General features: G+C 44.8%; 1 protein-coding gene and 1 non-coding gene across 2 annotated transcripts; both read right to left on the bottom strand.

Moving 5' to 3' along the window:
• Positions 1 to 2857: 2857 nt before the first annotated feature.
• hs3st1 (heparan sulfate (glucosamine) 3-O-sulfotransferase 1) lies at positions 2858 to 5572 on the bottom strand. The gene is made up of 2 exons (XM_062394497.1): positions 5328 to 5572; positions 2858 to 4515 (listed from the first exon to the last, which is right to left on the bottom strand). Exon 2 carries the CDS (start codon positions 4374 to 4376, stop codon positions 3459 to 3461), a length of 918 nt encoding a protein of 305 aa, XP_062250481.1. The 5' UTR covers positions 4377 to 4515; positions 5328 to 5572; the 3' UTR covers positions 2858 to 3458.
• Positions 5573 to 6365: 793 nt separating this feature from the next.
• trnai-uau (transfer RNA isoleucine (anticodon UAU)) lies at positions 6366 to 6457 on the bottom strand. The gene is given in 2 exon segments: positions 6366 to 6401; positions 6420 to 6457. It is a non-coding gene; the product is annotated as a tRNA-Ile (tRNA).
• Between the last annotated feature and the right edge of the window lie 7075 nt (positions 6458 to 13532).

Raw genomic sequence — 13532 nt, 5'->3', positions numbered from 1 at the left:
CCATCCGTCCGTTTGACACATGGTGAAGAAGTCTTTTCTACATCACATTAACTAGTGCAGTGGCAGTTCTATACAGGCCTTGTTTGGAACAACAAGTGAGAAGTGACTGCTGCAGTCCACAGAACCCTAAAGCTGCTGTTTATTCAAAGACTCATTCGGAAGAACCTCAAACTCGAGGATTCACTCACTTGGTCCCAACCACTGCTGATACATAGCGCTGGTGGTCTGTTTATTCAAAGTACATCAATGTTGAGAGTATAGCGCGTCCAAATTCAACACAGCATTTCTCCCTCTGGCCTTTAAACATAGACGCGTTAACGCTGTGACTCAAACTCATGCAAGGTACAAAATGTGGTTCCACTAACGAGGAGACGAAAAGAAGGAGAAAATGAGAGGAAGAGGCGCTGCATGTGTTCCTTCTGCTGGGTTTCACACGGCGAGTGGACAAACAATCTATTCCAATTAAAGCGAGCTGTGGCGACTGAGGAAAGGGGCCGTGCTCCATCAGATCACATCATCCTTTGAGAAGGCCCCCCCCGAATGGCTGATTGTGATTCGGAGGAAACAGGCCCCTTCAGGAACAACTGGTGTGGGCTGGCAGCAGGGAGAGGGGGGGTGGAGGGGTTTGTCGGACTGACTACAAGTGAGTCCAGAAAGTTCCACGGTTGCAGCGGAGGAGGTGGCGGTGGGAAGGAAGGAGGAGGGCAGGGCCATTAATCCTCGTCTCGGCCCCGGTTTGCCGCCCTCACTGCGTGCGGGGAAGAGGAGGCGAATTAATTATGTGGCTGAGATTAATTGGGTGATGTTAAGGGAAATCTGTGTCTGTGAAACTTCCGAGGGCTGCTCAGCTGACTAGACTAATGGGGCGTTCATGAACTCTTAATAGATGCGACTCTGATGTGGAGCAGAAAGAGGGAGAGAAAGACAGAAATCTGTTCGGGAGAAGGATTCATGAAGCTCAGTACTTATTAAACCCCCCCCCTTTGCTTCTTAAAACCGCTGTAATCTATAGCTTTATTTTACTGATGGATCAAATGTTGGGCACTCGCACAGAAATACCCACAGACTTTCTGCTGCTGCCTCGGTTCTCTGGAGCTTTTCAAATGTCTTGCAGGTCGTTGTTTTAGTTTCACGTCTTGCAGCCTCACTGTTGGTTCTCGTTCATTAGTGGTGTTTCCAGCTGCAGCAGGGAACTTTAATATGATACACAAATATACACTACTAGTGCAGCGAAGCTAGAGCCTGTATTCACATCAAAAAGAGCAAATAGAGGGACCAGTGCATTGATTTTATTGATGCAAATACTCACTACTGGTAAAATCCCTGTACTCAAAATCCCACTGAGTAAAACTGCAAATGTTTTTTAATAAATAAGTATAATGTTTATTGCTGATGCTGTAAATCTGAGTGAAGGGCCCGGTCACACAGACGCGAAGCAAATAGCAGCACAGGTCAAACTTCACTGAAAGCTCGGCCGCTACTTCCCTCCCCACAGGAAGGGAATTTTATATTCGTCCCCTCGCTTGCACTGACTGGAAATGAGTATGAACAAAATACTGTGGAAATGAGATTTCCACAGAACTTGGTAGGATGATGACACACGGGTCAATAAATGGACCCGTTAACTTTTTATTGCAGATCTGGACAAAGGTTCGCCTATAATACAATAGGGTCTGTGTGTGGCCTGGCTCTGTTGTAAGAGATTTGAATTGAGGAAGAAGAAGAAGGAGAAGAAGAAGAAGAAGAAGAAATATGACAAATGGACCAAAACAGGAAAGTTGTTGTTTAAACAGTCAAGTAGCAGAAAAGGTAAATACTAAAGTAAAGAGCAAATACCTCAGAACTGAACTTAAGTAGAGTAAATATACTGAGTTTCTTCAGGCCACAAGAGATACATTTATGTCCTGGTCAAACTGGTTTGTATGGAAAACGGCATGTTCTTGTGCGTCCCTCCAGATAACACTGCTCTTTAAGATCCTCTGCAGACATGACACCTTCCAAACGACCAACGGAGCAGAACACGCCACCTCGAGCCTCACCTTCACATCCTGGTCCCCCCCCCCCCACACACACGTCCAGCCAAACCTGTTCAACCGATAGCTGTTGGTAGTCGTCACTATCATTTAAAAAAACTCTAGGTAGATGAGGGAATCATTCTGCTGCTCTCTGAGGGCATAATAACAATAAAAGAGCTGGATAAGGAGAAATACATTTCTGCTTTGGTCTGCATTTCAGGGGCATTGAGGTTGTGACATCTGCAGAGTCCCAGTAAGCCCCTGAGTAAATCTAGGCCACTTTCAAATATGAAACCGCTACCGTAGTTTGTAGCTTAATATCTTTGAGACGGAGCTGCTGATGTTTTCAAAGCAGCAATAAGATTTGAATAAATAATCCCCTCTCCTCTCTGGGAGTATGAAGATCGCACCCTTGGGCATAAACAACTTAGATTCTTTTTGGGAGGGGGGGGTTGATTATGCTGGAACCTGAGTTCCCCTTTTTTGCCTGATTCTCTTACACTAATCCTAATTCATGACACTAAAATTTAATGTGTAAAGACGTAAACGCAACTGATCAGGATCGGCCGTCTCATCTGACAAGATATTTGTTTGAGTTCACATCCGAACAGGAAATTCACCACTGCTTAAGATCAATGCCGGCCTTGCACTTTAGTCTGACGCGCACGTGACACAGAGCATGTAATAAACTGTTCAACCCCAAGTCCATAAATGTGAATCCACTGAGGAGGGTGATGAAATAATCCACAGCTGAAGGTGCAGCCTCGAAGCAGACACATGCTCGTACCTGCCACCGCCTGAGACCAAAACCAAAACCCATGAAAGACAACACCAGACTGGGGTTAAAAATAAAATACATCTTTATTATGATATTAATTCGGCACTTTAGAAAAACAAATATTTACAGTACATCGTGGTGATCGGGCAAAACATATCAGTTTTATATGACTGAGTCTTACATAAAGAAACATTTTGAAAAAGGACATTTTCAGTGATGTGCCTGAAGGTGACTGAGGAAATCATAGCAGCAGGTCAAAGGTCCTTTAGATCTTTAAATGCTAGTTAGAAGTTAATAAAGTCATGTTATACGAAAGGGAAACGAGATGACACAATATTGAACTGCCAGGTACTTATCCTTATGCAACACATCGACTGGCACTGTCTATAGTCTGAGTGTCGCCGGCTTCGGAGAGACGAGCCCAGCAGTCGTGAGCGTCTCCGACAGAGAGACGGTGAGAAAACAAAATAGTAGCAGAGTCATGAGCTGTAGTTTGCCCTGATATTTGGCTCCATCATCTTCCTCCCGTAACAAATGCACCTTTACAAAAATAGATTTAGTTTGAATTCACACTAGCTTCGTCCCGTCGTCTACGCTGTTAGTGGGGGGCAGGACAGGTTGAGGACGTTATCCCCGAGCGACCCTACGCCAAACCAATTGAGCGCTCATTTCCAGTTGAATGTCCGACCCACCAGCTCAAAGAACTTCTTGTTGGGTTCGTGAAAGAACTGGTAGAGTTTCTGCAGGATGACAGGCGTCACGTGAGGGTGAGCTCGGCCTTTGGAGTCGTGTAAACACCTCTCTCGCCCGTGGTCCCTCAAACAGTAGAATCCCTTCGTTTTGTTGAAGTAAAAATTTGAAGCGTTTATCTGCGGCTCCAGCTTAAGGAATCGCTCGACCTTTTTCATTTCGGGGAAGGGATCCCTGATCAACTCGTCCCCGTCCACCACGTGAATGCTCTCCAGCGGGAAGTACTGCAGCCAGTTCTGCATGTGCACATAGTACAGGCTGCGGTTCAGAGCCTTGTATCCCAGATTGATCTCGCCATCCTTCACCAGCACGGACTCGATGGGCTGGTAGCGCTTGTGCTTCTGCAGGCGGTTGTAAAAGACCTGGGTGTAGTCCGAGAGCACGCGCTCCGTGGGGTCCCGGAGGATGAGCAGCAGCTTGATGTCAGGGTTCATCTGATGGATGCGTTCGGGGACTACGCTGGAGGTGAAGTAGGCCGGCGTCTTCTCCACCGTCAGCTGCTCGGGGAAGGCGTAGGGCATCTGGCTGAGATACCAGGGCAAGCCCTTCTGGAAGTGGCTCTCCCAGTCAAAGAAGTGCACCTCGTTCTGAGCCGCCGCCACCGCGCTGTGCAGGCTGAGCATCTCGATCAGTGCCCGCGTCCCCCCCTTCCTCACCCCGATGATTATGATCTGAGGAAGCTGCTGGGCGGTGCCGTTTGGGTGGCCGGCGGTCCCGTTGTCGGCGGGCGTTGAGCTGGGAGGTGAGGGTGGGCCATGGTCAGCCATCGGCCTCGAGGGGATGGGGGGAGACTGTATTGCAAAGAGCAGCAGCCCAAGGAGCATGGCTGCCATGACGGAGGTCCTGACCCTGGAGGATTTCAGCCTGGCGAGAGCAACAAGACTGTATCCCACATTGAAAGAGCAGCCGCCTGAGGACAATGGTCCAAGTGAAAAGCAACAGAGCGGCCTCTTGTCTGCCGGCAGCGAGCGACTGCAAGAGAAGAGAAAGAGATTATAGAGGGATACCTGACGGAAACAAAGAGCTTCTGCAGAGGCTTGTGCATAATCCGGCACAAAATCCAATGACTCAAAGTTTTAAGACTCAAAGGCCAAACATTTAAAGAAAGAAACATTTGTCAATTATTTAGGAGGTGAATAAACTTTAAACTCCACCAGGAAAGTAAGAAAATAAAACCACAAATAACATTTCCTGAATGGAATGAGGTGTTTTAAACACAATGTTTGCTTTAATTTCATATTTCTAAACCGAAATGTTTCATTAAGCCATTGCTTTGTTTGTTGTTTGTGTGTGTGTGTTTTTATGAGGCAGTGTAACATTTTGTTTGTATTAAAAGTGCCATCACGTCTGATTGATTGATTGATTGATTGATCAATCAAACGAATGATCGCTGCCTCACGATATATACTTTTAATTCATGGCATAAAAACACATAAAAACAAGACAAGGTGTGTTTTGTTTTTAAAATGTAGAGACACTGAGCCTAGAAGTACTGGTTCATCCATTTATTTCTAAAAGGTCAAATAAAATGTCCTGCAATGCTAGAATCATCTGCATTCATCAAACACGCCAATAAGAAGAAACCACAGGAGCAAGTGTCGTTAACTGCAAATTAAAAGGCTGAAACTAAAAAACGACAGAGTGAGAACAGGAGCAGCTCGCGTCTCTACACCTGCTGTTTTATTTGATATTTGCATTTATTTGTTTTCGAAGAAGCGTCCGTGCGCACACTTGGCTCCGCGCGCTCGCTCCGAGGAATCCACGACGCGCCTCGGATCTCTTACCTTGTTCCTGTCCTTTAACTGTCCACTGAGTGCAGGTGTAATTCCGTGCAGCTTCAGTGTCTCTGCTCTCAGCCCCGATATGTCCACTGCAGCAGCAGGTGTAAAGAATCCAGTGTCCGCACCGTCTCCCCGTTGTCTCCTCCCGAGTGCGCACAAGACAACAACCGCACCACAACTCGTCCCGCGCACCTCTCCACCGGAGCGCCTCCTCTCCACTGTGCTCCACGGACACACACTGCTCCTGGTTTTTGACTGTCAGCTGTTGGTGTGGAAGCACCCGCCCACATTACGCCTGCAGGACCCCTCCTCCTCCTGCTCCTCCTCCTCCTCCTCCTCTACTGTGAGTCACTGTGTTGTTAACGTTGAGGTATTTGACAGAGACACAGCTGCTGGTATGTGAGAGAGCAGCTGATCCAGGTGTGAGGCTCCATGACCACACGTGTAGAAATGTGGTGACAAAAGAGTGGAGAATTTGACACGGAGGTTATTGTGGTTTTTTGTATGATAAGAAACTAAGGTGGCACTGAAGTACACAACACGAGTTAAAGCACACAACACGACAGAGAACCACATAGAAACAGAAGGTAAGAAAACGTCGACAAATGAGGAAAATCACAAAGCTAACGCAGATGACAGAACACAACTGTGTGCAAATGATTAAACACAATGACAGGTACGCTGCCTGCTATCGATAAGGCTCGTCTCTAACTGTCTGTTAACAGGAAGGAAATGCTGAAAGATATTTGTTACTGTTTAGTGGTTAGTTGTTGTGTTTTGTAATGTGACATAGGGATTTGTGGTCAGTTTTCTTATTTGCTGTTGTGTTTTATTAAATTGATCTGTATTTCTAAAGAGCTTTCCAGTCTTGTTGAACACTTGAAAGGCTTCACCGTCAATCAAGCATAGAGGCCAATATCTCTGCAAATGGAATGGTGGGAAGACGGGCATTGAACCACAACAAGTGGACATGAGTAGACAATCATGAATCTGTGCGATGAAATCTACTTTGCTTTGATTAGTAGCCTAAACTAAACTTTATGCTCCAGGTGAGGGTCGAACTCACAACCTCGGCATCACTCGCAGATTACTGTCTATAAGTACCGCGCGCTAACCGATTGCGCCACTGGAGCACACATACAAAGATTCACACATGATTTATTATCAGCCAATGTGACGGACGCAAAGATGAGAAAGCGGTGCCATACAGGAAGAAGACAGCAAAGAAGATGCAGGCACGATCAATATGTTATGCGTTGTGCATGAGAGAAACCCAATTCTCGGGGGTTCCTCTGGAGGCCATGCCTGAAAAACAGCGTGAGAAAAAACTCCCCAAAAACATTCAGACCAAGCAGAAATCAAGAGTTAAACGTTTGCTTTATATACAAATTAGTGGCCCACACAGAGCTTTGGCCTTCTCAGGCTTTGGATTTGAAAAGTCTATTCATGTGAGCCTCCAGGAGTTCTTCTCTCCTCTCTCGGCTTTCAGGGGAAATCAATGAACAAGACAGACCAGTTATTCATTCCTGACATTCTTCTTCTTCCATCCTTTGTCCGCGGTGCATCTGTGGGAAGTCGTCGGCGAGTCCAAGTCGCACAGTCTCACCACCTGTTGAGTGGTTTCTTATTTTAAATTTTTTTTTGGAGTCCTTCACATCTTTCTCCTCACAGTTCAGCAACGGCGGCTCCAAAAATATATATTTCTGCAGATGTTCCGAGGTCGAATGGCAGCAGCGCTTTAGCATTTCACAATTTCCTCTGAGTCACCCTGGCATGTACAGTCAGTGTGAGAAAGTTCGGAGCTGATGGGTGACTAAGTGGCACATCATCATCACTCACGTCAGATTCATCACCAGCTTGGGTCGCACCCGCCCCGCGAGAGGAGAAACGTTCACGGGTTTATGATGCAGACAAAAAATCTATACGTTGAAGTAAACCCTCTCGATTTCACTGAATTTTAAATCAAATCTTCGCAGGCTGTAATTGGTTTGGCGCTGCAGAGTGTGGCCATGCTGATATTACACATAAACCATGGATGGCTTAAGGGCTTTTTCAACTGAATATGGATGAATCTGATTTTATCCTTGTTTGCGAAAAATTTCTGCTGTGTTGGTTATTTAACCGAAGGCCGTTACGGACATTAAAGCAACGCTCTACATATAGCAGAGGGCTGCGAGCTGGGGGTTTGGGGCCACGGCAAAAGGTCAACCCCACTTCTGAAACACACCCTTTCCTCTGCAGCGCTTTGCAAACACGTGTGCTTTATTTAATCAGTGTAAAAATTATAAATGCTGATATGGCAGAGAATTTCCCCACATTGATTATTTTGATGCGGTTCAGTAATTCTCAGATTCTGCCCCCGCTTCTCCTGCAGAAGTGTGAATTCAGCGAAGTCGTCTGATCGGACGATATAATCCTGCTCTGAGATCATCTGAGGCGTCCGAACACGTTAACCTGACAGTGGTGCACTCAGAGACCTTAAATACACTGGGTGTGAAATCAGCATAGTTTGAATGGAAGCCTTTCAGGATGAGATATCATTTGTTTATTATTATTACTTAAATATTAAGAATTAGGGTTATTATGCATTTTAATGTACTTCTATAATTTTAGCCAGTTGAGGTGGAAAAACATTAATCCCTGTTAAATCATATATCTATAACAAAACATTACAGCAAGACCTGGTCTAAGCTTTTGCCTGTAAACTAATTTGAGTATAAAATATCTTTAAATGGAAGTACCTGTGTAAAGTTCCTCCAAATTGTAAACAACTTGTTGAATTCTATCCCCTAAAGAACAACAGTAACAGTGCTGCATATCTTTTAAAGTCTTCAAAATCTCCTCCTCACCTATAAATCCCTTCAGTACCTGTCTGACCTCCTCCACCCAATACTCCACCTCCACCAGAACCTATACATCCTCAGATCGGGTCCCTTGCACCAGCCTGAGAACCGGCAGCTCCCATCCTCTGGAACTAGATCCACCAGGCACCATGTCTAAAACAACCTCCTGTTGACAAAGGCCTCTGACCACTTTCTCTTCCTCCTGTTAGCATTTCCATTTCTATTTTTCTGTCCTTGGTTTGTTTTTTATCTTTATTTCCAAATTCCGTAAAGTGGCCTAGGGTACCTGGAAAGTTACAGACGAATTAAACATTACCTTTAGGCCAGACACTTCTGATGTAAGTCAGACTAATCTCCCAGCGTCGCCTCACGATCAACAGGCTTGAAAACACGAGCCTGTGCCAGCAGTGAGAACAGGTTTTATCAGGCTCTGGCAGACTGAGCAGATTCCTCATGGGTGCACCGACTGTTATTAGTAAATATGTGATATGCATGCGACAGGGCTCTGATATCAATCTGTCTTGTGAAAAGACTGCAAGGCCTGAAAATATGTGGGGATTCTGAATGAAGATTAAAGTATTTCACACAGCAACGGTGCTATTGTGTGTTGGCAGAGGATTCTCTAAACAGCTGTATTGTCTGTTCATGAGTCCAGAAGTAGAAACTTTCTCCAGTTATCACAGAACTCTCATCAAATGCAATCTTAATGTCTTGCAGGACAACACATTAGAAACAATAACCCTGCATGGAGGAGTTTGTGCGTTTCTCTTTAGTAAAGTATCTCTAATGATCGTTTTCATGGAGGCCGGGACTGGTCCTGCAGGCTCTGTAACTGTAGTAACACTTTTACTCCATATTATTGGTTTTCAGATAAATCTCCTACAAACCATTTTTCCTATTATTGCTTTCATGCAACACTCATCTACACCCTCAGGCAACAACTGCTAATATTGTTTGGCTTTTATTCTCCTAATGAATATTCCCAATCCCGAGTCCAGAACGAGTTATTTTTTTCCCCTTTGTTTTATTCATGGAGTGGAAATGTATTCAATCACGGTTCTTTGTCATTTTGCAAAACACCTGAGGAGGAACAACAGTTATTTCTGCACTCGACAGCTATTATTTCTATCAGCCAATTCCGCTGTTAATTATATGCACTGTGAATCATCAGCTGCCACAACAGCCACCCGTGGCACTCGGCAGGTCAACCAGCTCGCTCTTTAGCTGCAGCTATATAATGAAACGGTGCTTTGTTACCGTGGGTTCACTGTGTGGATCATTGATGCAATCATGTTAAGATTTTTTGTTTAAACCTGGCTGATATTTGAGTTTGCATGTCAAGAGATTTGTTGAGCTGATCGTGTAAATACAGTCAAATGTATTGTAAAGGATAAGAAGTGGACCTGGAGTTGAGGTTGTTATATCAAACTGATATTTCTTAAGAAGCAACACAAATAAAAAGTCATAAAACTATTATTAACTTGAATTACACAGAGGAGAGTGCATAGCTTTGCCAAGGCCCAACAGTCCGCTTACATATAAACATTCTATACACATTCACAGATATCACCTCTCTAAGTATGTCTGATTCTTTTCTGCATTATCGATCTAACAGTTCCAGAAATCTCTGTGGAACGAGATACGTTCATCTTATCCACTGCATACTTCAAATTTAGTGCAATTTGGGCACATGATACTTTTAAGGGACAAATGTTTAATAAGCAGGCGACCAGTGCTCTGCAGCAGAGGAGGAAATGTAAACAACATGGGGGTACGTTCACAACGATGTGGGTCTTGTGGACGAGGAAGAAAGTAAAGCTGTAACCAGCATCACCACAGGACAAACCCCTTAAAATGTAAGAATGTTAATGGTTTCGTCCTTGGACCCACACCCCACTATTCCACCAAGTTTCAGTAGTTTTTGTGTAATCCTGTTTACAGACAGACAAACAAAGCATAAACTACTCAGTGGATGTAGTGACACCATCCATGTCAACATGTGCATCTCCATAACAACTGTTTATACGCTGGTGAAAGATCATTTAATGAGGCTGTTGGCTCCTGCACAAGCGAATAAGTGGGACTGTTTGTCAAGTGCATTAATACTTTTATTGATCGTCAACACCGGAGCTAGATACACGTTTCTGAGTGAGATGTTGAGAGGCAGAAATGAGCCGTGACTCCACCTGAAGTAAACCATCATAGCAGCTGCAACAGAAGACTGATGGATTTGTCCTTCACAGAAACATCAACACAAACCCCTCTGCTACATGAAGTGTGTGCTGGACATGCTCAGGGGTCATTTATACTTGTTTACTTCAGACTCAAACATGAACAAGAGAGAGTGTGGAGAGCTGGTGACGAACTTGAATGACTCAGCTCTAATCATTCACATGTTTATATCTCGGGTTGAGCGTTGGGGCTTCGGAAGGAGTGGTCTTTCTGTTCTTGGTTCTCTATTTGTTAAAGCTTGTGGGCAGTAATGATGACTAAATGACAAAGAAAAACTCCTCCTTATTAACCTGTCCATTGTACCGTCCCCTCTCAGCCGTCCCCTCGTCCCCCTGTAGCCGGTTTCATGACCTCTAAGGACGTCCAGAGAGTTGGAAACAGATGGTGTCACAGTGTCGAGCAACAAGAGAGCAACAAGTCCTCTGTTGGGCTGATGTGCTGCACTTGATATACTGATGTGTAGCAGATGTGATTTATACGTGTGTTTTGGATGAGAATTGCATCGGGTTTCCATCCTCGTCTCATGAGGAAAGGTTTGCTCGGGACACATGGTCGTGATTGATGCAGATTCACAGCAGCTAAACAGACAGAGACCGAACTCTTTCCAAAGCTGAATGAATAACAGTCCAAGTGTGTGACTGGCTGCTGTAGGGAGGAGTTGACGGGAGGAAGAACTACAGCCAAACTAATAAAGTGAGTTATTAGGAAAGAGAGTAATTAAGATCACGTAAACGCTTTCCGGCAAGCTGCCAAACCAGTTGCATGCAAACTGGGGAACAAACACTCTGACTAATATCTGACAAATTCATTTCCTTATTCACCAAAGAATATTTAAACTGAGAGACCAACAAGAGTAACCAGCTAATGTTCTGTGTGATGACTATCTGGTTATGATGCATCAGCTCCTGCATCACGGTGCGGGAAACCACAGCTTTGGTACGGTGAGAGGAGAGGGGGGGGGGGGGGGGGGGGGGATCTTCATGCACGGGCGTGCTCGTTGACATTAAGTCATGGGAAAGTAACAGTTATGCTACATGGGAAAACAGCAGGGTTCTTCATAATGACTCATCCGGGTTCCCACTTTGACACACAGCCATCTTTCACGGTTTATTTCTTTGGCTTCTCCAGAAACCAGAAGTTTGACTGAAGACGGGACAAATTTCCTTGACGGACAAAACACAAACCAGCTGTTTGAATAAACTACAGGCTGTTTAATAAGGGTGGACAGCTCCACAAAACTTAAGCCAAAGGATCTTGATTGCCACCTGGTGGCCGGCTGAAGAAAAGGTCATAAACTCCATCTTCTCCATGTTAGTGGATTGGACACGGACCATCTTGACTGAAGAGTGAAATAACACTTCACTCAAAGATGTATTCTGTCATTTTAGGTCGTTCTTATATATTAAATGATAATTTGTTCAGTTTTAATTTGTTATTTGATGCAATAAAAAATAAAAAGTTAAACCCCATGATTGACAGCTGAGACAGACTCGCTCCATGCCTCGGTCGCCTCTGCACAGGCTCTGGATCGACATGCGCGTGGCGGTGTCCCTAACAGTCAAGGGTCGGGACGGGTGAGGCTCAGGGAGAAGAGCGGGTTGTCCTCTCACCAGAAGGTCGGAGGTTTGTTTGAATTCTGGACAGTGGGAGGCGGCGAAGAAGTGTCGGCCATCTTTATTTACAACATATGAACACAATCACAGGTTCCCACTTCTTCACTGTGCTTGTTTTTACAGCAGGTGACATCTCATGCAAAGTTGAGAACAGGTTCGTCTTCGTCTTCACTCATGTTGCTTTTGTTTATCTGTGTCATTATTTTATCTCCACTGGCAATTAAACGAGTAGCTCATGAGTTCGATGCACAAAGGCTGCGAGGAGGAAGTGTTTGCTCGGCGACAGTATCGGAGTCATTACCAGTCAGGGGCTGAAGTTCTGCGAGTGCTGCATTTTCTGCAGGTTCACAGCCGTGGAAGGAAGATGAGGGATTACTATTTATAACGCGGAGTGAAGGTAAGAGGAATCTGTCTGCATCGGTAATTACTGCAGAATTTGGAGCCTGTGCCAGGTGCAAATCCTTGGAAATGGCCTTCATTATGGGGGAAGCTCGCAGACTGTGGCTAAGAAGTGAGGATAATGACAGTGTGGGATTAACCCCGCTTCCAACTCTCTTCACTGCTCTTCCTCCAAGCCCTCCCTCCGCAGCCGCCACCAGCCAACCCCTTCCCTCCTCATCCCTCGCTCCTCAAAAGAGGCCCTTCTCTCAGACAATGCAAAAGCTTGCCGAAGGGGGTTTTGATCATCCTGTGATGCGGCGCAATGTGACAGGCCTCAGACACAGATATTTAGTTTCCCACTCAAAAGAACCTGAACTCAGGAGATTAGTGGGAAAACATCTGACACAGCTGCAGTCGAAATATTTTACTACACTGCAACAAACCGCTACCTTTATCTCCAGCTCAGGAAGCGACCTGGATGCTCGCTTGTGTTTACGTGTGAATGTGAGCGGTGTTTGTCTCTGTGGCTTTTTTTTCTCTCCTCTAAAGTTTTTCATCCTCTCTTATTTTTCCACCGGTACTTATGCTTCTTCCCTCCTCTGAAAGACAGGCCAAGGTTTACTAAGAGGTCTGAATCTGCCGCCTTTCTCCATTTAAAAGTGAGTCTCCAAGCATTTGAATAGAGGGATTAGCGGCTGTTTGGTGCGAAAAATGTTTTGGTAAATTCCACTCCAGTGCACTTTAAAACGCTCCCCTAACACAACAAAAAGAAATTCAAGTCGCATCGGGCATTTCTTTATTTTGGAGGCAGTGAATATATCTGTATCTGAGGTTTATTGAACCTGTTATGTGTTCGTTAAAAATAGAACAAAAATTCTGAACTTTGTCATGACAAACAAAATGTTGGGAACAGACATCCATTCATGGGTTAAAGAGGTCGAAGACATCTGGAAATGTGTTTACAGATGTTTCAGGTTCAGTGTAAATACCTGAAAACATGAACCGACCCGTAAGGTTGAAAGGTGGTTGGTTGTAAAGCGTGTTTTTATAATGTCAGCACCATGTGATTATGGTGACTCTCTGAAAAACCATGTATACAACATATGAGGATGAGCTCTTCAGGCTGTTAAGATGCCTTT

The sequence above is a fragment of the Platichthys flesus genome, chromosome 8 (genome assembly GCF_949316205.1).
Source record: "Platichthys flesus chromosome 8, fPlaFle2.1, whole genome shotgun sequence".
In the NCBI taxonomy this organism is placed as follows: domain Eukaryota; kingdom Metazoa; phylum Chordata; class Actinopteri; order Pleuronectiformes; family Pleuronectidae; genus Platichthys; species Platichthys flesus.
Note: the sequence above shows the minus strand (reverse complement) of the source record. Positions and strands in the feature narration are given on the sequence as shown.

Bases quoted from the DNA above. Each gene is read 5' to 3' on its own strand.
- hs3st1 (XM_062394497.1), bottom strand. From the start codon at position 4,376: ATGGCAGCCATGCTCCTTGGGCTGCTGCTCTTTGCAATACAGTCTCCC.